This window comes from Lichenostomus cassidix, chromosome 8 (assembly GCF_008360975.1).
Source record: "Lichenostomus cassidix isolate B80296 chromosome 8, HeHo_3.0, whole genome shotgun sequence".
Taxonomy (NCBI): domain Eukaryota; kingdom Metazoa; phylum Chordata; class Aves; order Passeriformes; family Meliphagidae; genus Lichenostomus; species Lichenostomus cassidix.
The window spans coordinates 9,307,332-9,334,511 of record NC_139489.1 but is presented as its reverse complement, the minus strand read 5'-3'; the positions used below and the strand labels follow the sequence as shown (position 1 = coordinate 9,334,511).

The 27,180-nt window shown below is 60.7% G+C and overlaps 2 protein-coding genes across 6 annotated transcripts in view; one reads left to right on the top strand and one right to left on the bottom strand.

The window, feature by feature from the left end:
* The window catches only part of BTBD19 (BTB domain containing 19), a 7,095-nt gene extending 1,318 nt beyond the window's left edge, over positions 1 to 5,777 (top strand). For 2 of the 5 annotated variants that reach the window (XM_085067755.1, XM_085067757.1), the window contains 7 exons: positions 475 to 712; positions 1,123 to 1,176; positions 2,571 to 2,630; positions 3,900 to 3,980; positions 4,299 to 4,430; positions 4,626 to 4,751; positions 4,879 to 5,777. In XM_085067755.1, the coding sequence (XP_084923881.1) occupies positions 475 to 712; positions 1,123 to 1,176; positions 2,571 to 2,630; positions 3,900 to 3,980; positions 4,299 to 4,430; positions 4,626 to 4,751; positions 4,879 to 5,013 (826 nt within the window). In that variant the 3' untranslated portion in view covers positions 5,014 to 5,777. The remainder of the gene's footprint in view (positions 1 to 474; positions 713 to 1,122; positions 1,177 to 2,570; positions 2,631 to 3,899; positions 3,981 to 4,298; positions 4,431 to 4,625; positions 4,752 to 4,878) is intronic. The other 3 variants (XM_085067756.1, XM_085067759.1, XM_085067758.1) reach the window with 2 other exon arrangements.
* Positions 5,670 to 27,180, bottom strand: PTCH2 (patched 2). The gene is made up of 24 exons (XM_085067752.1): positions 26,988 to 27,180; positions 26,525 to 26,717; positions 16,572 to 16,761; positions 16,384 to 16,453; positions 16,043 to 16,134; positions 13,880 to 14,075; positions 13,665 to 13,786; positions 13,242 to 13,389; positions 12,880 to 13,011; positions 12,645 to 12,800; positions 12,429 to 12,521; positions 12,217 to 12,342; positions 12,019 to 12,137; positions 11,502 to 11,907; positions 11,105 to 11,417; positions 10,702 to 10,844; positions 10,433 to 10,613; positions 9,688 to 9,971; positions 9,014 to 9,151; positions 8,745 to 8,887; positions 8,376 to 8,475; positions 7,728 to 7,973; positions 7,184 to 7,588; positions 5,670 to 7,080 (listed from the first exon to the last, which is right to left on the bottom strand). The coding sequence occupies exons 1-23, from the start codon at positions 27,054 to 27,056 to the stop codon at positions 7,184 to 7,186; spliced, it is 4,065 nt and encodes a 1,354-aa protein (XP_084923878.1). The 5' UTR covers positions 27,057 to 27,180; the 3' UTR covers positions 5,670 to 7,080.

The window sequence follows — 27,180 nt, the reverse complement described above, 5'->3', positions numbered from 1 at the left end:
GCCCCAGTGTGTGCCACAGGCTTCCCTGCTGGGCCAGTGCCAGCCCTGCTGGCAGCAATGCCAGAGGCTTCACATCCCTGAGACGATGAGTCAGTTCCCATGAGTCAAGGAGGCTGATCCTGGTGACAGCCATGCTTTCCTTGGCTCCGCTGTGCCAAAAGAGAAAGTCACTTTCTCCAGCTGTCCTTGGCCTTTCTCTGCCCTGCTCCGTGCCAGCACCCAGGGCTCTCTGTGCTTTCCAGAGGACTTGTCTTGCTCACCTCACCTGCAGCATTCAAATGGCTGAAAGGAGCCACCAACAAGTTCCTCTCTGTGCCCCTTTTGGGACAAACCCCCAGGTTAAAATTAAAGGGTACTGCCCCACTGTGACAGGCACTCAGCAGGTCCCTTCCTGTGTACCTGGTCCTGGCCCAGGGCAGGCTGTGCCCTTGCTTTCCAGGCACTGTGTCCCTCACTGTCCCCTGTTCCCCGCAGCGATGTGATGTTCGTGGTGGGCCGGGAGCAGCAGCAGGTGTTTGCCCACCGCTGTGTGCTGGCATGCCGCTGTCAGGCGTTCCGTGGGATGCTGAGCCCGGCACCGGTGGGCAGTCAGGACTCCTCCAGCAGTGTCCCACCCCAGGGCCCCTTCGTCCTGGGCAATGTGCAGCCTGAGGTCTTCCTGGCCGTCATAGAGTTCCTCTACACCAACAGTGTCACCCTCAACAGCCACATCGTAAGTGGGGATGGGGCTGGTGGGGACCATGGATGTGGGAGGGACAAGAGGGGGATGCAGGGGAAGGGGGTGTTTTGCAGATCTTGGTGTGCCAAAGTTGGGAGAGATGGTCTGTGTGATACTCTCTGGCTGGCTAACAGTGTGATGAATGTGTGGGGTCTCAACCCAGTACAGTGGGGTGTCCAGAGCACCTTGTCCCAGCCTTGGAATATCTGGCTGTGCACACCCTAGATAGTGGGAATGGGGACACCACAGCAGGAGACCTAAATTTTTCTCTGTGCAGTAGCCTTACCTCCCCTGCCCACTCGGGAGCTTTGATGGAGACAGGAGCACACATGCCTTGCCCCTGGGCTGCTGTGCCCATCCATGGCCCTGCACACTGATGCTCACAAGGTCCCTCTTGCCTGCAGGCGCTGGAGGTGCTGACGTCGTCAGTGGAGTATGGCTTGCAGGACCTGTGCAAGGTATGGCCCCATTTAGGCTGGGGGCAGTGGTCCCTGAGTGCCCCTAGGCTGGGCAGCACCCTAAGATGGTCCCTGCATGGGTGGTAGCTGGAGGTGCCTCTTAGGAAAGCACCGTGGTGCATCACACAGGCTTGGCCCTGCTTCTCAATCCTGGAAGGTCTCTCCAGGGGATCCCCCTTGAAGGGGTGCAGCAGCAGCCGGGAATCCCACAGGGGAATCCCGGGAAGTCATGGGGACGGACAGGGAGTTTCACATCTCCTGCAAAGCAAAGGTCAGAAGGAAAGCCCCTGTGCCATCGCCCACATGTGCTCTCTGGTCATCTGACAGGATGATGCAGTAAAGAGAGCCCTAATCTTGGCAGCATCAGCACCCCAGCTGTGGTGCTGCTGAGGGGATGCTGCTTCAGCGGGGAGGGTTTTGGGAAGGCAGCAGGGATCAAAGAGGAAGGGTGGGAGCTGGACAAGGAGGGGTCAGGGAGCTGCAGCATCTCGTTGTTGGGGAGGGTGGCCAGGCCATGTCATCAGCCTGATTCCTGAATTACAGCAGGGCTGACTTCATGACTTGGCATCTCACACCCGGACTTCCCCTCCCCATCTCACTGGGGAAGTACCTCAGGAGCTGAGGAATCATGGGTTCCTCTGCCAGGACGGTTGGATGGGACCTGTGGGAACAAGCTCAGCCAAAGCCCAGATGTGGCACAGAGCTGTCAAACATCTGTCTGGGCTGGGAAGGGACAAGGGATGTAGCAGAAAAGGGGGACCTGGTGCTCCTGTCACATGAGTCACACCCCACCACCTAGCAAATGCATCCTCAGGGGGATGACCTGCAGTGGGGAGAGCCATAGAGGAGGGGTGAGAGGGAAAGGGGCTGACTAAGGACAGCAGGGGAAACCGTGTCAGTGTGCCTAGCTGCAGGGTGACCTCATCTCCCTCCTGCCAGTGACTCAGGGCCCTTCTGCCCCAGCTGACAGCTCCTCCCTGCATGTCACATCCCCTTGGGTTTCCCAGGGACTCTGGTAGGCAGCTGAGATAGACAGGAGAGAGGTCCTACTCACTGATAAATATGCTGGTCTGGCTGAATCCCACCTGCATCATCCATGTGTGGGGTGCAGCTGGACATGTTGGTCCTGCAGCAGTCACAGCTAGAGCACAGCAGGCAGGCAGGGCTGGGACAAAGCTGAGGTCACCCAATACACTGCAGGTGGTGCCAGGATTGTGCCCTGTGGCAGAACATGGATGGCATCTGTAGGCAGGGGTAGGGGACCCACCTGGGGCTATCAGGTTGGCTAAGTTTGGTCACATCAGGCTTGGTCCCTGGCTCACTCAGTGGCCAAGCTGGCTGCCAACATCCACACTGAGAGACCTCTGCCCACCCTCTCCCTGTCTGCCTTCCAGCTCTGCGTCAAGTTCATCAAGGACACGCTGAGTGTGGAGCAGGTCTGCGAGGCCCTGCAGGTAAGAGTGACACCAGTAGGGTCACAAAGAGTTAAAAATAACCTATAAGTTTTGGGGCAGGAGCTGACTTGCCAGAACTCCTGTTCTGAGCTGGACAGTGGGGCAGGATTTCCTATTCACCCCTGGCACAGCAGCTGTCTTGCCAGCTCCCAGACCACTGGGATTGTACCGGGGATGCCAGCGGCGCCACCAGAACCTGGTAGAGAAGTGTCTTCACACTGCCCTGAGCAGGGCTCGCCAGAGCTCCCTAGTGCCAGGGCTTTGTCATCATCTGCATGAAACTGGGAGGCACTGGGTTTTGTGCCTCCCAGTCCCCAAACCCCTGCTGAGAGCTGAGGCACATAAAAATAGCCTTGGGAAGGTCCTAGTGGCCCTGGCCATGCTACTTGATGGGACCAAGGCTGCTGCCCAGAGGAGGGGGATTTGTTTCATCTCCCACAAGCTGAAACAATCTTGGGGTGAGGTGCCTGCCCCAGAGCACAGAGCTCCAGCCAGATGTGGTGCCAGACCACTGTGACATAAACAGAGCTAAAACTGGCCCGGAGGAAACAAAACAAGAAACCCCAAAACCCCAGAACAAAACAAACCTGAAGAAAACAGCTCGCCTGCCCTCCCCACTTACGTCAGCGCTGGTCCCCTGCTGTGGTGGAGGAGGAGGTGATGTTCACCCTGCCTGTGCTGGTTCTGAGTACCCCACACACACAGGGGCTGCTTTGGGGAGAGAGGGACATGCCTTCCTGGTGCCCAGATGGGTAGTGCCAGCCCTGGGACAAGCATTGCTCAGTAGGGCTGGGAGAAAACGAGAGCAACCCCAAATTCCTGCTGCAGTGGGGGATGGCAGCTATGGGTTGGGCTGGGGCTGGCACCAGGGCATGGGGCACCTGTGGAGGGGCTTTAAGCTTACTCTGTGCCCACACAAGGAGCACTCGGGGCTGGTCGTTTCACACGCCCACAGTGTGACCTTGTGAGAACAACACCATGGGCCTCTCCCCCACTGCAAGCTGGGTGATGTCCCTGAACAGCAATGGAAAGTCACATTTGCTGAGGGTGGGGCTGGGTGACCTCTGTGGGTGTTAGAGCCACCAAAATATTTGTTGTGTGGTAGGCCAGAGAAGAAGGGGACCTTGGTGTCCCTTCCTCCCCATGACACCCACACAGAGGGATGTCTGCCTCACCTGCGTCCCTTAGAGTGCCTGTGTTTCTGTAGGGCTTTGGTGGGGAGTCCCTCCTGCCTCAGACCCCCTTGCAGGTGTCTGTGTTGTCCCACAGGCTGCGGTGACCTATGGGCAGGCAGACCTCCAGCAGCACTGCCTGGCCTTCATCGAGGGCTGCACCGCGGTACGGTGGCAGGTGATGGGAGAGCATGGTGTGGGGTACCCCCGGGCACGGGGGGCATGTGGCATGGAGAACTTTGCATGAGGCAAGGGAGCAGGGCCCCTAAGGATGGGATGCCTGGAGGCTAGGAGAGGAGCAAATGGTATTTGGAGAGAAGATGCTGGGTGACTGGCTGAGGCAGGCTGGGGATACTGGGATGCCAGGGTATTTGAGTTTGGACTGGGGGATGCTGGGGTGCCAGGCAGGGATGGCACCAGGATGTGTCTGATGGCTGGGGGTGGTGGTTGTGTGGGGTCCTGGTTTCAGCACCCCGGTGTTGCGGTGTGCTGGCAGGCAGTGGTGCAGACACAGGGCTTCCGTGAGCTCTCCGATGTGGTGCTGGCGCGGGTGCTGCGCAGTGACCGCCTGGCCGTGGATGAGCTGGACCTGGTGCAGGCTGTGCGGGAGTGGGCACACGTCAGCTCGGTGAGTGTCATGCAGCAACAACCACCCAGGAGTGCCTGGGCTCCCCTCCAGCCCAGGCTGGGAATGTAAGCACCCTATTCCTGAGCCCAGGGCTCTATGATGCACACAGAAGCTCTGTCGCTCCCCCCAAGCCCCCACCTCCCCCAGTGCCCAGGACACCACTAGCCCCATCCCTCACACCCTGGTGTCTGACAGGCTGTCCTGGAGCGTCCTGTGCCAGAGGTGGCTGCCCTGCCTGTGAAGGAGCTGCGTCTTCCCTTGCTGGCACCCAGCGAACTGGTGACACTGGAGACCCACAACCAGCAGGACCTGCTTATCCCTGTGAGCTGCTGCGTGTTCTCGGGGTCTCCTGACTGACCTCTGGGGCTGGAGGATGCTGCAGGGAAGGCTTGGGTAGGACCACACTGTGGCCACACTGATGGCCCCATCCCTGTGCCCATCCCCACAGGTGGAGAACATCGCGGCAGCCTGGCGTGCCCACGCACTGAGGAAGGGCAGTGGGGTGCCCTCCCGCCTCTGCCGTCCCCGCCGGGGCACGCGGCCCCGCGACCACCACCGTCACCTCGAGCCACACGCCAAGTAGGGGCTGGGCGACAAGTTTGGTCCAGCCCAGCCCCGGGGGCTCTGCAGGGGCCAGGCTGGCTGCCGAGGCCAAGAGCATCGGTAAGGTGCTTTGTACCATGTCACAGCGTCGGGGCCAGGGCAGGATCCCTGCGTCACCCCAAAAAGTGATGCAGGGGTTGGGGGTAGGGTAGAGCCGGGTTATGCGATGGGTGCGAGGACACCGCAGGCAGCCCGGACAGTGACCCAAGAGTGGCGGGCCTGCAAGGATCCCTGCAGGGCGGGGACCCAGGCTGAGCTCCTCCTTCCCCGGGGCCGTGCTGCCCTCCCCCGGCAGCGGGGCCGTGCTGCAGCGGGAGAGAACACCGGCACCTGCCCGGACAAGAGCACGGGGAGCCTGGGGCTTGGTGCGGGGGCAGGTGGGAGGGGACGCACCGGTATCTTCGCACGCACCGCTGCACCGACAGGCTCCCACCCCCATGGCCCCCCAAGCCTCGCCAGCAGGCCACACACACGCAGCACAGGCTGACAGCTCCCCATGTGCAACACACACTCTACACACAGTGTGTAGCCCCCCTTGAACTCCGCATTGCATGTGTGCACACAGCTGGGTCTGTCTCTGCACACATACCCCCTTTCCAGCTGTGTTCCCCAGGAGAAAGGGCCGGACACAGCAGGTAATTTATATATAATATATATATTTACTCTTTAAAAATAAACCTTCGGTCCCCACTACCGCCTGTACAAACTACAAAAATAAACCTTTGCTCTCTTTGATATAAATAACTTAGATGGCGTGTTGGGGGGGAGGGGGGGCTGCCCACCGTGCCCACGCCTGGCACAGGGACAGTGTCCCCGAGACCACCCCTGCTCAGCGGCAGTGTCGGGGGGCTGGGGCCGCAGGCACGGCAAACACCGCTGGAGTTAAAGTGCTGGGTAACGGCGCGGACAGTGCCCGGGATGGGGGTGGGGACGGGACAGGAGCTGGCTGCAGGGACAGCCCCGTTGCACAGGGACATGGTGAGAAATGCGGTTTCCCAGCAAGATGTGCCCGGTGGCACCGTGGGAGCCCACGTCAGCGTGCACTGTCCTGTGCGTGCTCAAGCCTGTGCCATCCCCTGGGCAGAGCACGAGTGTGGCACGGGGGGCTGTGATCGTGGGACAGCTCGGGGGCTTGGCACAGCAAGGACCATTCCAAGGGTCTCCCCCTTCCAAAACCCCGCCTGTGCGTTGGGGAGCAACAGCATCCCTTTCTCCACTGTGGCACATCCATGATCTCCAGCCTTCCCATCCTTGCCGCTGGGGAAACTGAGGCACAGACTAGCATGTTGGAAGGGGTGAGCTGCCCATGAAGTGGGGGAATGAACCAGGTCTGTGCCCCTGGGCTCCTACTGCCTCCAGTGGGCAGCCCTGCACTGGGCAAAGGGTCTGCCCGCTCCCTGCCTGCACCCTGGGCAGCCAGGAGAGGCTGTAGGCTGAGAAATAAATCTTTTAAAATAAGCTTAAAAATATATATCTCTCTATAGATAGTTTCCCTTTGCAATAAATAAAGGTGGGGGTGCCCACCCCAGGACTTGCCCATGGCACACCAGGGCACAGCTGGCTCTGGGGCTGCCCCCTTATCGGGACAGGGGGCATCAGGGCACCCTGTTGGGGTACCCCAGCTCATGGTCTGGGATGGGTGGTCCCAGGAGGAGGTGATGGGGAGCAGGCAGTGACCCCACAGAGGGGGAGCTGGCATGGCACCAAGTCCACCTTGCCAGCAGCTCCAGAAACAGAGGGGGGAGTTAGTGCTTCCATTTCTGGGGGGCAACAAGCCCAGGGCAGGATAACCCCAAACCCTGGGTGACAGGACACGGCACCAACGGTACAGCCTCCGGTGAGAGACACGCGGGCACGGCGTAGCCTGCACAGAGCTTGCATAGAAGTGCCAGACTGCCCTGCCAAGCCCCGGTGCAGGGTGCAGGGGGGCCAGTCCTCCTTGGCCAAGACCTCTCCGGCGATTAGCAGCACGACACGGGCGACCCCGCTCTGCACCCTCCTGTGCCCACTGGGCGCTGGGGAGATGCTCTGCCCAGGAACCAGCAATCTGCAGGGAGAGAGATTTGGGGGCTCAATTGGGTCCCTCCACACCCACCTCATACCCCCACGCTGCCATGCACCAGCCCAGGGTAGGTTGTCCCCAAGCTCACCTAGCGCCGGGCACCTGCCCCGTGGTGTCCCATGTTCTGCATCTCAAAGGTGTCAGGCACAGCGGTGCCACTGGTGCTGGGCTCATCCAGGCAGTCCCGCTCACTGCTGGTGAAGCCCTCGGGGCTGAAGTTGGTGTAGGAGCCAGGCAGTGTGGGGTGCAGTGCCACTGTCACCGACGCGGTGGCTGTGACGGTGGTGTAGCTGCCGGCAGGACCCTGCAGGTGGGTGCTGTAGGTGGGCAGGGCTGTGGGGGGAGCTGGCCGGGTGCCCAGCAGGACAGGCTGCGGGTGCTCTCGGGGCAGTGTGGGGCATGGCTCCCCAAAGGGCAGGGGGGTAGTGGGCTGAGGGCCAGAAGCCTCTTTCTTCCCCTGAACCTCCAGGCTGTCCTTGTAGGGCTTCAGCACCTGGAGGGGGAACATGAAACATGAGGGTTCCCAGTCATACTGAGCATCCCTCTGGCAACACCACCAGCCCCCATCCCCCAGACCCTCTCCCTGAGGATGCAGGGGAGTCAGCAATGCCCCAGTGGGCAGAGACACTCACAGTGATGTGGGGGAAGCTGGGGTCCTTGCCAGCCTCCAGCAGGATGTGTGCTGGGGCAGGGGGCACAATGAAGGGTCCCCGTGGGCTGCCTGGCCCCACACTCTCCATGTAGTGCTCCGTGTCTGAGGGCTCAGGGAAGGTGGCAGGCCAGGCTGGAGCACGCCGGACATACAGTCCCCCAGGGCCCAGGCATGGGGGTATCGACTCTGACGGGGGTAGGCAGGGGCCGTTATCCACCAGGGATGCCTGGGGAGAGAAGACAGGTCAGAGGGGCTAGGGACAGAGGAGTGTGGAGAAGTAGGGTGTTGGGTTGATGCAAGGATGGGGATGCAGGTCATACCAGATGAAGCAGGGATGGGATCATATGGGTCACGGAAGCATAGGGGAAGCTGAGTGTGGGATTAGGCAGGAACAGGATCAGGTAGGTATGGGGCAAGTAGGATACAGGTCACAAAAAGGCTGAGGTAAAGGAGGGATGCTACAGGGCAAGGGATGGACTGAGGTGGGTGTGAGATAAGGCTGGGATTGCACAAGGAAAGGATGGGTATAGAGTGAAAGGGGGGCAGGGAGAGGGCCAGTGGGGGATGGAAAAAAGTGGGCACAGGGTTCAGGAGGACCAGGGAGAGGTGGGATCGACGAGTCTTGTACCTCAGAGGGTGGCCCAATGACAGAGAGCAGGACGGGCAGCAGCACCAGCCCGTTGAGCAGCCCCAGCAGTGTCAGGATGGTCAGCACTGCAAAGAAGTACCTGAGGGGGCCACAGGCACATGGGGTAAGCAGACACAGCCATCATCAACCATGTCCCATGCCAAAAATGGCTTCCCATGCCACACACCCTGGCCTTGCCATGTCTCCCCAGCCTCCAGGCAAGATGGAATTGGAGACCCCAGCAAGACATCCTCACCAGCTGCCCCACAACCCCACTGCCTAACACGGGGGCTGCCACACTCACCAGCCCCCACTGCCAAAGCTTTTGCAGGGCAGCAAGTGGCTGGTTTACCCTTCTACAGTGCTCACCTCATGATGAAGTCAAACTCAGAGCCAGCAAGCATGAGGACGCCCAGGAGGGTGGAGACAGCACCATCCATCACAGGGGCAAAAGTGTGCTCCAGTGCTGCAGCTGAGCGCACATTCCTGCTCCCCGCAGCTGTCAGGAAGCCCTGAGTGGGATGAAAATGTCATGCGGGGCTGTCTCCATGTGCCAACCCATGATGGGCCACCCATCGGCACATGGCCAAGGGGATGAGGGTACCAGGGAGTGGGAACTGAGATCTGCCTGTGCTCACCAGAGCCACGTGGACGGTAAACTCCACACCAATGCCCACTGAAGCGATGAGGATGACCACAGGGATGGCGCTCAGCTTGATGCCCATCAGCCCCATGATGCCGAACAATTCCACAGCCATCATGGCCAGGATGGAGACCTGGAGGGTGGTGGGGTCAGTGAGGGATGGCTTTGACTGGCTGTCCCTTCTCCCTGGCAAGCCTGATCCTACGCCATATAGGACAGCCTCACCTCACTGACCCTTTTCCCTCTATTTGGGGTGTCCCTCTGTCCCATCTTCTGGGGGTAGCCCTCACCCTGTTCTGCATGGATGTCATCAAACCCCTGCCCACTACACACATTCCCTTCATAACAGGTTCCCTGATCCCTCCATATGGGTCCCCCACCAACTGCCACCTCTGTATGGGTGTTCCCCTCACTCTCTTTTGCATGGATGTACCCAGGGCCCCCTGCTCCCTTCATCAATAATATAACTGATCCCTCCATACAGGAGTCCCCACCCACTGCCACTCCCATAGGAGAGTGCATCCCTTCCCCCCAGGGTGCCCCTGGCCACCCCATCACCCAATTCCCATGAAGCAGGTACCCAGAGCCACTCAGCAGGATGGGAGAAAGGCTGGATGCCCCTGACCCCACCCATCAGGACCATCCCCATGCATCAGGGTGCGTACTCACGATGATGCCAGCTGTCCAGGGGTTGAGCAGCAGCAGGGCACACACAAGGAAGGTGCAGGCCAGCAGGATGCTGATGGCCAGCAGGAACCAGTGCCGCAAGCCGATGTATTGCTCCCAGAAGAGGAAGGGGTAGCCGCTGGGGTAGCTCAGCACGCCATGGCGCTGGGCAGCCTCCTGGCAGATGGCTCGCACACTCTCAATCGCCTCCACGAAGTCGGATGTGCGACGCAACCCACTCAGGTAGAAAGGGAACTGGGCAAACTCCAGTGGCTGGGCTGCTGGGACTGGTGAGGAGAACACAGGTAGTATGAGGGTACAGGCAATATGGGTGTACAGGCAGCAAGAAAGCACCACAGTCACATCAGCCTGAGTGCAGCCTAGGCAGCCTGATGCCTGGCTGGGTACCACAGGTCTGGAGAGTGTGTAGGGAACAGACTGCAGACAAGGAGGAGGGGGATCTCTCTGCCAGCAGGATTTTTGTGCATTAGTGGGTTACTCTTTGCAGTGAGAAGCTCATGGGCTGGAGCAGAGGTGTGTTGTTGTGTGTTAAGGGCACAGGGAATGCACGGGGAGATGCTCAGGGTTGGGGTGCAGGAGTGAAGCATGGGGAAGCAAGGCAGTTTGCCAGATGGGGTTAGGGATGTGGACAGTTTCCCTTCAGGGCAAAAAGTTGTGGGGAGTAGGGTATTCTGTAAGAGGGTGCCAGGGGCAGGGGGACCCTGGGGAGCCCACCACTCTCACTCACTTCGCAGGTTCTCGCCCGTGGTGTCATACTTGTCATGAATCCACTCAGGGGGTGGGGGATAGAAGTTGGCCTGGGAAGCGGCAAAGCCCAAGGGGTCATTGCTGGCCCACACAGTCAGGCAGATGTAGAAGGTGTCGGGGGGAATGATGCCATTCTCGTCCACCAGCCGCCGTGTGGTCAGCTACAGGAGAGACCAAGAGCGGGCATGAGCTGGGTAGCTGGGGCAGAGTCGCCCCCAGCCCAATCAGCCCAGCCCTGTCCCCACTCACCTGATTGAAGTTGAAGGGCTCCTTCTTGTTGCCAGTCTGAATGAGGAGCTTGTATGCCAGCGCCCCATCCTCGGAGCCGTTGCGGTAGCTGTCATGGGTGATGCGCCCGGCCTGCCAGTCCCTGTCGAAGGTGGCCTGGAGCCCTGGGGATGCAGCATGGGTGGTGAGCATCCCTGGGGACACACCACCCCGTACACCACTCCATGTGACCCGGGGAGTGTGGTGCCAGAGGGATGGGCACACAGAAACCCCAGGGTTCAGCTTCCAGTGCTGGGCACCTTGGGACCACCCCTCCCCGGGCGCTGCACACAAGGGAAAGCATTCCCAGGCCAGAGGGGATCATGCAGGCTGGGGAGAGGACTGTCAGGTAGGGGAGGTCATGGAGAAGAGGCATGTTCCTCACCTCGCAGCCAATCCTGGAAGTAGTGGAGCCACATTTTGGGCAGGTCGCGGTTGCCCTCCCGCACCACATACTTGACGGTGCTGAAGGCCTGGTGCAGGCTCAGCAGAGCAGCCTGGGCACCTGGGTAGTGGAAGCCACCCTTGGTGACAATGAACATGTTGTAGAAGGAGAAGTACTTGAACTGGGCCGAGATGAAGGCGTGTGCCTTGGTGTCCCGTGGCACGATGTCCGTCAAGTAGAGGCCATCATGCACCATGGTGGTGCCATAGAGGCTCAACCCCAGCAACGCCAGGAACAGCACCACCACTACAGCCTGTGGGGACAGTGAAGGGATCAGACAGGGTCCTGTGCCACCCACCCGCCTTGAGTGGCACCACCAGGGCTGTCCCCACCTCACCTTGGTCCGGGTGCGCAGGAGGAGCGGGGCGTACTTCTCCCGGGCAAAGTCAGCGAGGCTCCAGCGGCAGAAGGGCAGGGGGACACATTCCCGCCCGCCCTTGGCCTCATCCAGCTGGGACAGCAGATCCCGGGTGGAGCTGGATGGAGCGAAGACCTGCGAGCCCATAGGGTCGGTGTGGGGCAGGAGGACGGCAGGTGAGGTGCACACCTGGGAGGTGGGTGGCAGGACGGTGACAATGTGGTGGCCCGAGGGGTCACACCGGGTAAAGGCTTGCACAGTGGTGGTGATCTGGGTGCTGGTAGCCACACCGGGGTGCCCATAAGGGGATGGGTGGCAGGCATGGTTGTCGTTGGCGTCAGCAAGCTCTTGGGGCTGGATCTGGATCACCCGTGAGGAGCAAGGGCTGCAGGGAGAGAGTGAAGGAGGAGAGAGAGAAGGATGAGATGTTTAGTCACCCCATCTTTTTAAGGGAATTCTGGGGTCAGACCCATCCCAGCCAGCCCAGCGCTGGTACCTGTAGAAGCAGCAGAGGATATCAAGCCGGCGTTTCTCCCGTCGGTGCAGGTCCAGGCTCAGGATAGCAGGGAAAACAAAGAGCACCATGGCGAAATTGAACACCACAACCACTGCAGCCTGCAGGTATTGGAGGACACATGTCAGAGCAGGGTCTGGCCATCCCTTCCTATCCCCTGGAGAAGGACCATGGCCCTACCTGGAGGGAGAAGGCACGCAGGGCAGGGATGGGCACCAGGGCTGCCATGAAGAAGGCAATCATGTTGCTGACAGAGGTGAGAGCCACACTGGTCCCCGTGCGCTTCAGACACTCGCCTGTCCGCTCCTGCAGGGACAGAGAAGGGGTGATGAGAGGGAGTGTACGGAGACAGGAGGAGACTGGGGAGGCCCCAGGCTGCGCTCAGTGCTCACCTTGAAGGGGATGTGCTGGCTCGTCTCAGTGAAGGCGTGAGCCAAGAGGAACATGTCATCTACCCCAATGCCGAGGGCCAGGAAGGGTAGGACCTGCCACAGAGCAGTTGGTTTCAGTAAAGGGACATGGCCACCACTCGAGAGGGGATTCTGCCACCCTGGAGCCCCCAGGGTTCCTCCCACCTCACAGTACCTGGCTTTTCCCCCAGCACATACCTGGGTGGTGGCTGCATTGAAGGAGATGCCCAGCAACGAGCAAAGTCCCAGGCCAGAGGCGACGGAGAGAGCCACAAGCAGGACCCCAGCCAGGCCCACAGCCCCTTGGGACTTGGAGCAGTCCCAGCGCAGCATGGTGACACAGGCATAGGCCAGCTGGAAGAGCACAGTGGGTTAGCAGGGAGAGGGGGGTGATGGAGGGATGGTGGAGGACAGAGAGAAGGGGCATACACACCATGAGGAGGTAGCCCCCAGCCACCCGGATGACACTGACGTCAGAGAAGGACTTCATGATGTCGTTGAGCGTGGTGGTGGAGAAAGCGTGGACACTCTGTGTGGCGTTGGGTGGGATGGAGTCCTGTGCCAGCTGCCAGAGGTGCACCCCATTAGAGGAGTCAGGACCCCCTTGCTCTACAGTACACCCACCCCAGAGTCATGCAGGGTGTCAGTGTTGCCACTGACAGTCCCTAGGGACCCACTAGACCACAAAAGAGGAGTGCCAGGACCTGTAGCCACATGAAAACCTGGGCACAGAGGGATGCTGTGCACAGGCTCACCCCTGCCCAGCCCCATGTGGGGACTGTTCCCGGTGCTCACCTCCACAAATTTTCTCTGCCAGGCCTCCAGGATGGCTCCTGCCTTCTCCTCGCTCCAGCTGATATCATGGATCTCATAGTCATCCTTGAAGTGCTCATAGAGCTGCCGGGGGCTCATGAGGAGGAACATGGTCTGCAGGGCCTCGGCGCTGGGGGACAGGCACACACCTTGCTGGGACCAGCTGCAGTGCCCCAGGATGCACGAATGGGTCCATCCCCCACCCCATGGCACCCATCCCCATCACATTTGTCCAGGAGAGGACCCACACATCCTGCCCCCCTGCCCTGCCTTGCCCCAAAGCACTGCCTTGCTCACTGGCCCCACACACTCACCAGCCTCCCAGACAGCCCCACTGCCCCTCCTGCAGCCACGGCAGGTGACCTGCCCTGGGCCTGGGGGTGCCCACACCACAGCAGCTCTCACCGTAGCAGCTTGCCCTGAGAGTCTTTGGTCGTGCCACCTAAAATCAGCTCCTGCTGCCAGCGCATGAACTTCCTGGAGAAGCCGTGGCAGCCCCCCGAGAGCTCAGCTGGGATGTCGGGGCTCTGTGGGTGGAGGGGAGGTGTCAGGATTGTGGGGCAGGCAGGAGAGCAGTAAGCCCCCACACCCAATCCTGGTTCTCATGGACTGTGACCCACCTGCTGGCTTTGCTTGTTGGGGGCACTGGGGGGACACTGGGGGTCCCGGGGGTCCAGGCAGGGCCGCTCCATATAAGCCTGTCCCACCTCTGCCTTGTCTAGCAGCTCTTTGAAGCCTTCCAGGGATGTGAACTGCCCCAGCTCCTCCATCAGCTGCAGAGGGTCCAGGTTGCTCCACTGGATGTCTGGGCGGCCCCTGGGCAGAAAGCAGCACTGGGGTCATGGAGGATGCCAAAACCCACATGCAGTACCACCACCACTGCTGCCAACCCATCCCACGGGTGCTGGGGGTGCCCTCAAAGGCAGGATGCAAGGATGCAGATGAGCAGCGTCAGTCCCCAGTGCATCCCTTACCCCCTCCCAGGGCCGCCCGCGGCATCCCCCGTGCCCTGTGCGCCGCAGCGGGCCATGCCCCGAGTCAAGTAGCGTGCCTGATCCTGTTAGTCCGGGACAAAGCGGGGGGAGCCGGCCCTGCTGCCTGGCCCCGCTTTGTGTGAGCAGTCAGGCCGATTACTGCCCGTGGGCTAACATCTTGATAGAGGGGAGCAGGCAGGCAATAGCTCCCGGCATCCCTTACAGCCCTTCCTGCTATTTTCCCCCCAAGCTGGAGAGTTTGGGGCTCAGCAGAAGTCCTGGGGGCTCAGCACAGTGCTGGGAGCTGGGCGTGGAGTAGGTTCTTGGAGGTCCAGTAGGACCCCATGGGACTTGGGTACCCAGGAGAAAGGCTTTTCCCATTGCCTGCAGATGCTCTGCTCCCTCCACCCCAGCCTGGGGAGCTGGGGGCCAGCTTCCAGCCTCACTCGGCTTCTTTTTTAAGACAGAAAGGACACACAAAAAAGCCAATAACCCAGCCCAGCACTCCAAAGAGGGGAAGAAAAAGCCCCGAGCAAGTGTGGGCTCTGGGGAGAAACACAGCCTAATAATTCATGAAGGCTGGCTGGGCCAGAGCCGGCCGCTCGAGATTCCCACATACCAACCGGAGCTGCTGCTGCTTCCAAAGAGAGCCCCTTTTATCTGCTTTCGCTTGCTTCACTGAGCCAGGGCAAATCCTTTTGTCTTTCCATAGATTGCTGCTCTTTGTTCTCCCAGCTCCCGCCCCGCTCACCCCTCAGCGTTAAAAAGGGGGACGAGTCCCCATGGGCTGGCCAGCACTCAGCCGGGGTGCCCGCCCGGGCACCCGTTCACTCGGCTGCGAGGAGAGATGAGTCCCATCGCTGCTCCAGTGCCACCCTGCCTGCCACGTACCCCAGCCCCAGGACGCTGCCCACCGTGGCAGGCAATGCCACCAGCATCCCGTTTGGCACAGCCACACCAGCCCCACTTGCTCCTGCTCCCGGCAGTTCCCCAGGCTGGGATGGGGAGAACCTGAGGCCTTGGGGGGGCAAAATCAGCCCCCTAGTCCTGGCTGGGGATGCTGCGGCCCCTTCCCCCTCCTCCCATCCGCAGCAGCCTGAATAAGGCCACTATTTCATCTGTTTGGCAAGGGGCAGCTTTCAGAGCAGCATTAGCATGAGAAAGCACGGGGCTGCGTTTGCTGACAATGCACAAGCCGCCCCAGCTCTCCCGGACAAACACACGCGTAAACAGAAGGAATGTGGGGGAGGCTCCCCTGGCCCAGCCCGGGGTCCCCAGCCCCACCACCGTGGTACGAGGAGCTCGCTGGGAGTCACTCATCACCAGCCCAGGGACTCTGTGCCATCCATGCACCTGGGCACAGCTCAGGAGTGTGGGTGCCCCCTCACAATCGTGGCACCCACAAAGCACTGCCGGGGACAGAGGGGAGCAGCCTCAGGCACCTACACGTGGCACAGCCACTGTCCCTGCTGTCTCTCATCCCTGGCCGATGGGAGAGCATGGCATGGCAGGGATAGGCAGTTCCTGCCTGTGGGCTACAGTCCCTCTGCAGAGGTGTAGCCCTACCTGTGCCACCGAGGCCAGGCGGGGGAAGCCAGGGACCCACCCCCAGGGTGTTGACCCAGCAGGACAGCAATGGTGGTGGGAACACCCCGGGGCTGAGCAGGACAAACAGCAGCAGCACCAAGGCACCTTGAAGCAGGCAGAGCCAAGCTGCAAAGGGAGGTCAAGCCCTTAGCGGCAGCATCCCCAGCTCCTTCTCCCTCCGTGGGCCCCCACATCCCAGGACAGACCCCCCCACACACTCACGGGAGATAGGCTGAGCCTCCCTGCAGCTTGGAGCCTTCCCAAAAACAGTCCAGCGGCGTCAGGATCACGCAGGGGAACAGCTTCTCTATCATCTGTAGGAGGAGATGCGAAAGGTCAGCAGGGATGGATCAGTCTCCACCGCCCCAGTCTCCACCGCCCTTGCTGGGCTTCCCAAACATGCACTTTCCCAAATCCAGCCAGCAGTGCCTTCACAGCACCCGGGGCTCACAAACCCTGTCCCCATCACAGCCTGCCCACTGCCATTCGTTGATGGACTGATCCCGTGGGTCAACACCCACCCTGTGGGAGACTCTGGGGAGCCACCAACGACCAGCACTTACCCTCTCGATCATGCCATTCTCAATGATGGGGACACCCGACTTGTAGCAGATCTTGTTCAAATCCCACGATCTGGAAAGGCAGAAGGAGGAGCTGAGAATGGGCATATCCCACAGGGGACATGGCAAGGGGTAGAGGGATGTGCAGGGCACGGCGGGGGTCCCTGTCCCCCATCTGGAGCCTGACTCACTTTCCGTACAGTGAGACTTGAACCTTGCTGGCGGCCAGGGCCGCCTCGAGGTGGAGCTGCAGGGCCTCCTGCGTCAGGATGTTATCCCCATCCCTCTTCGGGGTCTGGATCAACATCTGGGACGTGTAGACAGACTCCTCGCCCAACTTCTCCTTGGTGTAGCGCAGCTCCTGGCTCACCCGGCTGCCCGCTATGGAGGGGACCATAATGTGCCCTGTCAGTGTTAGGGCAGGCAGAGCCCCTATCCCACCAATTTGTCCTGTCCATCAGGATGCTCAGGGAATGGGATGGGCAGAATCAAGGCCACACAGCATCAGATAGTGACACCTTAACTCACAGGGGCTTAACTCATGTGGGGTTCCCCAATTGCTGCATCCTCTGGGTGCTCACACCCAAGGGATCCAAACAGGGACAACCTCAGAACACACTGGACCAGGCATCCCCCTTCCCACCAACACTGTACCCAGCCCCAGAGCAGCTTGTTGGCTTTGCTTTCGGCAGAAAAAACCCACAGACAGATGGTTGGTGAAGCAGAGTGGACCTTTCCTGTCCACTCCCACCTGTGCACTGTGGTGGGTGCTGCAGATGCCCAAAACCAACCCACAACATAGGAGCAAAACTGGGGGCACCCCAGCCAAGCCCAGCCCCTCCATAGCACCCCAAGGCAGGCAGGGAATGAGTGTAGGGAGAGGCAGACACCCTGAAGTCCCTGCAGGTGTAGGCTGCCTCAGGGGAGGTTTGGGGACAGGAGAGGGAGGTCGTGCTGGGGACATCACTCTTCCCAGCCAAGGCTCAGGGATCTGTCCCCTTTCGGCAGCAGGAGAGCTCTGAGCATAGCAGGGCCAAAGTTTCCGGCTGAAGCCGCCGACTTCATTTGCGGCTGCCTCGGCGTGGAAGAGGAATCCCCTCCCAGCCAGCGTGGCTGGCGCTGGGACCAAACCCTGAATGATCTTTTGCGTGGCTGAGCACCATCCCAGGGACAGTCGTCCCCATCCCCTTCGAATGTGGGGCTCCCATCCCTCCTGGCATAGCAAAGGGGAGACAGCCCAGCCGGGAGGAGGGTGGGAAGTGGATCCTGAGACCCCTCCCAAGTACAACACTTGGCTGCCCTGCTCCCAGCCCCCTGCCCAGGGTGGGAGGGATGCTGCCCTGGCACATCTGGGGTGTAGCCCCCATCCCGGTGCCACCCACTGGGATGCCCAGCGTGGGATGCATCCCAAGGCAGTGCTGCTGGCAGGGGCGAGGCCAGCTTCTGCCCAGCCCCAGGAAAGCAGGGGGAGGTCACGATTCATCTGCACCAGGACGCTCCCTCAGCAAGAGGCGGGGGCCCCGGCGGGCCTGGCCCCCCGCCAGCACCGAGGAGGCCGGAGCGAGACCGCAAATAAGGAGCAGAATCTTCCCTTTTAATGACTTATTATATGGGTTGGTGTTTTGGGTTTTTTTTTTCCCTGCTTTTTGGGAACGGGGAGGGCAAAGCATCTTTATTGTTCCTGGCTGGGCCAGGGAGCAGCTGGTGTCCATCAGATGCCAGTTGGGATGGAGGTTGTGCCAGGGACGGGGAGGGGGGGACATGGCCACGGCTTTTGTGTGTGTGTCAGAGGGGATAGCAGCACCCAGGGCGAGGGGACGAGGACACAGGGAGGGTGGGTGTCACGGGGGGAGAAGCGGGACGCCCATCCCGTTCCCAGCAGGCTGGGAGGTCGGGCAGGAGGTGCGCCAAGCTGCTCTGATCTCAGCCATGCCACCCACGCCGAACCCGGGCGGGAGGTGGGACACAGCGAGGAGGGGATGCCCGACAGCGCTGCTGCTCCCAGGGGGATGCATCCTGCTACGCCCGGCCGGCATCTCCGCCCAGCACGGCTGCGGGAGGAGCCACACATCTGCAAGCACGGGGTGAGGGGGGAGCCCCCCGAAAAATTAAAGAGAGAAAAAAAAAAAAGGAGAGAGAAAATAAAAAGCCGTCCCTTGTAATTAGTGTTAATTTGGAACAGGGCACTGCGAGCCGTCAGCAAGCTTCAAAGGCCGTGAGGAAGCCTCAAATTCCAACACCCTAATTAACCAAAGAGCAACATGAAAAGACAAGGCAGCGCACACAGGGCTGCCAAGGACACTTCAAACGGGCGCGCGCCCGCCGGCCGGCCAGCCCGGGAGCGGGGCGAGACGCCCCACGCCGCACGCAGCCCCCCGGCCGGGGAGGAGGCTGGGGGGGCACCCCGATACCAACAATGAGCACGTTAATGAGGAACTGTATGTAAATTCTTCCTTTTGTTGTTGTTGTTGTTGTTGTTGTGTTTTTTGTTTTTGTTTTTTTTTTTTTAAATTCCAATTAACAAAGGGAGCCCTTGGCTTTTTCATGCAAAGGGCTCTCTGGTTCCAATCAGGCGTCCGGTCCTGCTTACTAACAGCTTGCTCTGCTCCCCGGCAGGGTTTGGCTTCACTGCCCTGGACCCCACATCCCCCCAAAATCCCACAGCAGGGCTGGGGGGTAGGACAGTCCCCCGAGGCAGTCATGCCTTGCAGGAGCATCCTCATTGGGGTGGGCACTGCTCCTTGGTACCACTGGCTGGGGGTTTCATGCTGGGGGATTGTGGGGTGCAGGCTCAGAGCAGTTCAGGCTGGACGGTGGATTGGGTCCCCATGGCCACTTGCACTCCGAACACCCAGGGTGCAGAGCAGGCTCCTGCCGTGCCCAAGCAGGGAGAGTGGATGCCAAGGATGGGACAGGGTCCCTGGCAGTGAGGGCAGCTTTGTGTGCGGCTGCCTCCCATCCGCGGGCCATGCCGGGGGAGCCCTCCCCGTAATTACAGCATCCGCCACAAAATTATAGAGCAGGGATGGAGCTTCCCTGCCCCCTTCCCGGCCACCCTGCCTGAGCCATCCCCCTGCCACTGCTCCCCAAACCCTCCTGGCACAGCACCCACAGCCACGGCACTGCAGCCAGCTCACCCTCACACAGTGCAACCAACTTGTGCCCTCAGCTGCTCCAGCCAACACAGAGCCTCAGCCCCTGGGCTGTCCCCCTGTCCTGGAAGGGGGTCTAATCACAGCTCACTCCACATGCCCCAGGGGCAGCTAGAATGTCCCAGACTCCTCTCAGAAGTTTTGGGGTCAGATGAGCCCATTACAGGTCCTGCTGCCCACAGTACAGTCACAAAGCCCCCCAGCCCAGAACTGGCCCCCTTGCAGCCCCCCTGCCAGTTATGTCAGCAAGGGGACCTCCCACCATGCTTTCCCAGGGCAGGAGGTGGACAAACCCTGTCTCCAAGCACCCAAGGGTCGGGGGCAGCAGGCTGAGTGTGCCAGAGCAGTGTGTCTGGGTGGCACAGGGAGGGCAGTGGGTCGGGGCAGGCTGCCAGCCCCACACTGAACCCTCCCTACCTGGCAAGGGTGAAGGCGAGGGAGGGATGTGGGAGGTACTGGGGGCCACAGAGAAACACTGGTGTCTCCCCAGGAGACACATGCTGCAAAGACCCCTCTACATCTCCTCAGGGTGGGTAGGGGCCATGGTCAACAGCACTGCCACCACATTGCAGATGGTACCCAGGCACTGCCAGTGCTGTCACCACTTGGGTGACTTGGGTGGGACAGGACAGCAGGGAGGGAGCACTCCTGGGTACATATTCTCACTTGGCCCCCAAAAATCAGGCCCTTCTCCTGCTTGGTGAAATGGGGCTAAGGGATGTAGCTACAAATGTTGAGTCCCAGATTCGGCTGGTGCACAGGGGGTGCTGCAGCCCTGACCCTAGCTCCAGCTGGGCCCACTAGCAAGAGACTTGATGAGCAGCCCCCTTTCTACAGCACAACATCCCAGTGCTAGGGTTGGGAACCACCACAAAGGCACAGCTGGGAGTGAGGCAAGGTCAGGCTGAGATCTCCTGGGAAAAGCCATCCCCATGGGGAACCCCCTTTGCAGCACCCCCACTGCTACAAGAGGCACCCATGGGGGCAAACACCGGCGCAGACTGAGTGCATCCCGCTGGCAGGGATGGGTGATCAGAGCCCCGGGGCCTTCGGAGGGTTGCCAGAACCATCCCGCAACTCAAGCACTATCCCACATCCCGGTGGGAGGGGGTCCCGAGGCACCGCCCCAAGCATCCCTCGGCTGCAGCTTCCCCGTGCTGAGCGGCGTGCAAGCCGGAGGCCACCTTCAAAGTGTTGTGGGGCGGATTAGCTGGATTAGGGAGGCAGTGAAAGGACCCATGCTGCTCCGGAGGAAGTCTCGCCCAGGGCACACTGAAAGAGCCATTTTTACCTGTCCCGGCCGCTACCGCCAGCCTCGCCAAAAGCCCGGCGGCCCCATCCTGTCAAAACACGTCCTCCCGGCCCCATTCACCCCACGGCTGGTCCCGGGAAGGGGGGCAGCTGCGTGGCAGATGGGTGCCCCCAGCAGCACGAAGGGACGGAGCTGCCCCAGCACCTCCAACTAAAGCCAGCCCCAGCGAAGGGGCTCCCAACTAAGTCAAGAGGGGTGGCAGAAGACGGGGATGCCTTCAAAAAGCCAGCGGCGGAGGGGCTGAAAGGGCCCGTTTGGGGCCAGCTCCCCAGCCGCCGGCCCCGGCCGAACTCTTTTGTTTAACGGCAAAGCTAAATTAATGTCTTTATTACCCCAAATCGGGGAGCGGCGGTTCCCAGCACAGGGAGGGGGGGCAGCCGGGAGCTCGCACCGCCCCGGCCAGCGCCGAGGGGACAGCGCGACCCCCGAAAAAGAGAGAGGGGGGAAAAAAAAAGGGGGAGAGGGGATTCAGTTGGGAACTATTCACCGCTAAGACTCCTGTCAGCATTGACATAAATTTCCACTGGTGTTGGCATTTAGGCATTTGCCATTTCCATATGTATAGGGCTGCCTGTACTAATTATGCTAATCACCCCCTCTGTTGGCTGCTGTGAAAAATGGCCACATTAGGCACTCCACTGCTTGCTAATGTCACTTAATGTGTGGTTGAAACATACATTCATCCCCCTCTGAATGGTGAAATTTTTCCACATTGCTGGCTTCATTCAGGCAAGAAATGAATTTTTTGAACTCAGACCACTTTTCCAGGCCCGAGGGAGAGGCAGATAATAAAACCCTCTTCTTGGGCCCTGGCGCTGCCCCCTCCCAGCCGCCAAATAACATTTAAAACACACAAAAAAAAGAGCCCCTTCCCTAAGTCCGTAGATATGTCCAAGTTAAAAAAAAAAAAAAAAAAGACAGAGAGAGAGAGAAAAAAAGAAAAAACACTTTCTAGGAAATAAAAAAATATATAAGTTGAAAAGCAAAGCAAAATGGATAGGGGCAGATAAGCCACAGCCATCTGTAAAGAGTCTTCCAGTCTCTTTGGGTTAATTAGCAAAATTTTCCAGCCCAAAAAAGCTGACCAAGCTGTCAAGGAAGGGAAAAGGAAGAGCAAGAGGTTTTGCGCACACATCCCGAAGATAAATAAAGGTGAACTGCCTGGACCCCATCTTCTGGTAGGTGGGGGGCTACTGGGTGAGCCTCCTTCCCCCCCCACACCCCCTTCCCATAAAGAAAGGTTCTTTCAGAGCCAGAGGGGACTTTGGAGCAGAGAGGAGAGCCAGGCAGGCAGGTTTTCGGATAACAGGGATCTCAGCATTTCACAGCAGCAACACCCCAGCTGCCCCTGACTCCTCCAAGCCCCCGAGGATGGGAGCACAAGGTCCCCACAGACACCCAGACCCTGCACACAGAGAGGACAGCAATGTCCTGAAGGAAAAATCCCACCAGGCCAGGCAAGACAATCCCCAAGGACCCTGGGCTGTCCCATCCCTTCCCTTCCCATGGAAGCAATACCTGCATCACCACACCCCAAGAGAAATGGGGACACTCTTCCCCCAGGACACCCATCTGGAGACAGAGCAGGGACATGGCAGTCCAGAAGCCACCCCTTAGGAGTGAAGCCAGCTCCGGCCACATCCCAGCAGGCATCTTGCTGCTCCAGACACAGGGACAAACTGCCATTAGAGCCCCCCAACCTGTCAGCACCAGCCCTACACAGCCCCCCACATTCACCCGCTCCTTTCTCAGCCCCTGCACAAACATCCCACCCCACAAACCCACCCGCCGGCAGCAATGAGACCACCCACCTCTCCGTGTGCCCACCCAGGAATGGCTGTGGCATCCCACTCACCCCTGCTGCTGCTGCCCCACACCCCTGCACGGGAACCACCAAGCACAGTGGGGACAGGGGCTGGGAAGAGGGCCCACACAGACAGTGGTGAGGGCGTTCAATCCCCGCCCTTGGCTTCCTGTTGTGGCTTTCCCATCCCCTATGCCCCTCTCTCTGCAAAGAGAGTCAGCTGGCATCTCCTCTCCCGCTTGCCCTGCCACGGGGGGAAGCTCCAGGCTGCATCCCAGCCCTGTCCTGGGTGCTGAGGAAATGATGCCCTGTGCCAAGGACTGTTGTAGAGGTCAAGGAAGGATAAAAGCCACTGCCAAGATGGTTGGGGGTGTCTCAGCTTCATGCCCCAAGCTGTGAACAAGGAAGCAAATTCCCCTCACCCCCATAAGATGCATCCTATTTCATCCCATCAGCACATTTGGGGTGTCCATGACCCCTCCAGGAAAGGGACAGGGTCTTCTCCAGGGAGACTCGGCAGCCCTTTGAGAGCGCGATGGCTGTGCGGGGCGCTCGGCTGTTCCGGTTAGGAATTAACCCGGCCTTCCTTTGAACCAGCCCTCAGCGCTATAAATCAGGCAGACCCATTCACCACCCAGGGCTCTGCCTGCCCAGAGCTCGCCTCCCCAGCCCCTTGGCCCTAAAGACGCCCTGGGAGAGCCAGGAACAGCTGCCAGGTGTCTAGAGGTAACTCAACACTCACTGCTAGCCGGGATTTCAAAGCCTCCAAGTGGCTAATTGCTTCGGAGGAGCCTAATTGAACATTTCCACAGTCGAGTCCAATTTATGGGGTGACACAGCCTCCTTCCATCTCCCAAACAGGGATGCAGGTCAGGCATAACCCCAGAATACCACAGGAACCCCTCAGCCAGCCCGCTGGTGTAAGGACATTCCCAGAATTGGGACAGGGGACTCTGCTTTCCCACAGTGGCCACAGTCACAGCCGAGGCTCAGGAGGATGTACCATCAGCACGGCCCAAATGCTGACCCCAGTCATGGGGCCAAAGCAGTGCTGCCCACCCTATTCCTCTGTTTGGGGAGAAGGGGGATGGGACAGCAGCACCATGCTGCCATGGGAAGCAGCTCCCTTCCCTCTCCTGCTCACCATGATCCCAGCTCCCAGAGGGCTGAGCTCAGCCTGCAGCAGGGACTGACTGCTACAGGCAGCTCTGGGACCTCACCTGAGTGAGGTGGTTTGGGTTGGAGCATCACCACCCCACAACCCTCAGCCTGGCTAGGCAGAGGTAGGTGATTGGGTACAGTTGCCAGAGGCTTCCTGGAACCTGAAATCACCCTGTCCCTGAGCTGGGAGCCACAGGGCTAGGATGATGCGCCTGAGATTGCCTGTACACATACCCTGCCTCTTAGACACCCCACAGCACTGCCTCAGGGCTGGGATGAACCCCACTCCCACAAACATCTCCTCACAGACCCAGAGGAGGCAGGAGCTTGGGAACCCGGCACCCTAGGGATCCCAAACCTTCAGAACCAAGCTGATGGAACACAACCTTTGCCAGCCAAGGAGCAAGAACTGTGCTGCTTTAGCCTGGCACAGTGGTACCAGGCTCACTGCATAGGACACACACTCCAACTCTGCCACACATGTGGGAATGTGAGAAAGTAGTGGCTGAGAAAAATCCCAAAGCAGCTTCATGTGTTTTGGATCCAGCCACAGACTCTGGGAAATTGTGTCACTCTCTCCAGGGGCAGCCCAGGCCCTCCTGTCCCCCGATAATACCCATCCCCACACCAGCAGGATGGGGTGCAGCAATCAAGGCTGGGTATATACAGGGGATGCTTTGATCTCACCAGAAAATGCAGAAGCTGAGGCCAGCAGTGAGGCAAGGAACTACAAATTGTGGGGAAGGAAGGCAGCCCCACAGCTGATACACGAGACTTCAAGTGTCACTGCAAACCTTCCTTCCACATTCTGACCCATGCGTGCCTGCCAGGGACCCCGTGGGACTAAAGCCATCTCAGACATATCGTCATTGGTGGTCGCAGGTTGTGCCAACGCCTGAGGACGCTGGGGCTGTGCCACCCAGGAGCAAGGCACGGAGGGGTCTGCCCCAAGTGCACACTCCCGGGGGAGGAGCCCTCCCAGGAAGGACAAGGAGGGGCTCTGAGCAGCACCTTTGGCATCGCACGCCATCCTCAGCCAGCACCACAGATCCAGAGCAGGGGCTGTGCACAGACCCCAGGGCACCCATCGCCCAGGAAGGGGCAGGACACCCCAGGGCAGCAGTGTTTCACCACAGAAAATAAAAAAAATTAAAAAAAAAAAAATTAAAAAAAAATTAAATCCAGCTCCCCACGCTGAAGAAGATGAGAAGCCATGAGAAAGAGAAGGTTCCTGAGAGAGGCTCCCGGCACCCACATTACAGCCAGACCGCAGTGTGGGGGAAATCCCCCAAGAGCAGCCGCAGTTGCTGCTGGCTGTGCCCGTGCGAGCAGGGAAGCACGGCGGGGCACAGGAAAAGCCGGGTTTCTGGGCGCTTCCAGCCGTCCCCAGGCTTGGCCCCTTCCCCATCCCGCTCTCCACCCTGATGTGCTGCAAGTCCCATTCCCCTTAACAGGAACAACCACAGCCGCTTTCCTGGCCACAGTTCTACCAAACGCTGACTCCTTGCTACCCCAAAAGCACAATAAAAATTCAATGGAGCCGGAGCCACGACCCGGAGTGAGGGAACCACGGAGGGAGCACGTCCCTCCTTCAGCAGCCACGGCTCAGACGCTGGCTGGACCGGGAGGTATCACTGGATTTCTCTGCTACGTGTTGCAGTGGAAAGGGGTGATGGAGCCGAGATCTGGGGAGGGGGGACAAACACCCCTGGGGAGTGGGGAGCAGGTGGGAGAGCCGGGCATTCCTGGGCAGGGGTCCGTGCATGCATCTGTGTGCAAGCAGCCAGGGAGCGCAGAGCTCTTTTTTTTTAAATTAGAAAAAAAAAAAAAAAAAAAAAAGGGGGTGGGAGAGCAAAGTTGCTTCTATTGTTGAACCAAATCCAAGAGTAGCTGAGGACCACACAGGGAGCGGGGCGTGGGGGAGGAGGCAGCGCTCCCGCACAAAGATGGCTGACACCCCTCCGCTGAGCAACATCTGCCCCTGCACAGCACCCCGCGGGGACCCCCGCCCGGGGGATCCCCCCAGCGCGCCCGGCGGCACGGACGGGGGTGCGATTCGGGGTGCTGCCCCCCCGGGGCCCCCCAAAGCCGCAGGGAGGCGCAGGAAAAGCAAATCCCAGACCCGTGAAGCGGGGCTGCAGGGATCGGGGAGAGAAAATCCACGCTGGAGTTATTAATAACAAAGGAGGGGGATCAGCCGCTTCCACTCGGAAACGGGGATTTGCTCCTGCCTGACCCTGCCCGCGCTCCCGTCCCAACCGGGCCAGGGTCCCGGGCCGGGACTGGCGGCTCCGCGGCGCCGGCTCTGCCCCGGTGCGGGGCTGCGGCCGTTCCCGGGGGTTCTTCCCACCGGGAAGGGGGTGTCCAGCATCATCCCCGTCGCACGTGTCCGCACCTTCGCGCGGGGACCCCCGTCGGGACACGCGTGGGGGTCCCTCTGCAACTCAGCACCGCGCACCCGCGCAAGGCGCAGCCCGAGCGGCCGCGCAGGCGGGAGCCCCGCTCGTGGGCACCCACGGCCCCGTCCTCCGCGGCCTCGCTGGCGGGACGCCCGGCGGCGGCATCCTCATCTTCCTCTTCCCGCCCCGCTCCCGCGCTGTCACCTGCCTCCCGGCCGGCCCCGCACTCCGCGCCGCGCGTGGGGGACAAAGCCGCGGCCGGGAGCGGGACCGGGACCGTTCCCACGGGCGGCCGAGCCCGCAGGGCCGCGCTTACCTTCCACCCAGAGGTGCTCGATGTCGGTCTCGATGGAGGCCACCCGTAGTCCCACGGCCAGCGCCCCGAACACCAGCAGCCCCACGAAGAGCACCTTCCCGCAGTGCCGCTGGATCCGGCAACCCAGGGCGAAGAGCAGCGCCTGAAAGCGGGCCCGCAGCCACAGCGGGGTCCTCTGGCCCACGGCCCTGCCCTGCGGAGGGGGCGAGGATCGGGTCAGCCCGGGAGAGGAGACGGGGGAGCCCCTGCCCGGGGAAGGGGACCCGCAGTGGGGCTGGATAGCCGCGGCCGCCGCGCTCAGTTGGCTACGGAGCGGGACCGCGAGTGCCGGAGGTTCCCCGAGCCGAGGGACACGGGGGTCCCCGCACCCGCCCGGCCCGCCGCGGGCTCCTCCGCGCTCTCCGAACTCCCCTCCCCGGCCCGCAGCCCCCGCGAGAGCGGGCGATGCTCGCCCCTCACTCACCTCGGGCAGCGGCTTGCGGCGGGCGGCGCGGAGCGGCGGCGGCGCGGCGCGGGGGGGCTCGGCCGGCATGGCGGGGCGGCTGGCGGGGCTGGGCACCCCCCGTTATGTGGGGCCGAGCGCGGCGGCGGCCCCCATGCGCGCGGCGGGGCCGTGCCGGTGCCGGTGCCGGTGCGGATGGAGGGCTGTGTGTGCG

What these genes read in the sequence shown, in the direction of transcription:
- PTCH2 (XM_085067752.1), bottom strand. Translation starts at nt 27,056, where the DNA reads ATGCCGGCCGAGCCCCCCCGCGCCGCGCCGCCGCCGCTCCGCGCCGCC. An exon ending in TCCTGCGCACCCGGACCAAG is followed by an intron (nt 11,418 to 11,501) that starts GTGAGGTGGGGA and finishes CTGTCCCCACAG; the next exon opens with GCTGTAGTGGTGGTGCTGTT. An exon ending in AGCCCTTCAACTTCAATCAG is followed by an intron (nt 10,614 to 10,701) that starts GTGAGTGGGGAC and finishes TCTCTCCTGTAG; the next exon opens with CTGACCACACGGCGGCTGGT.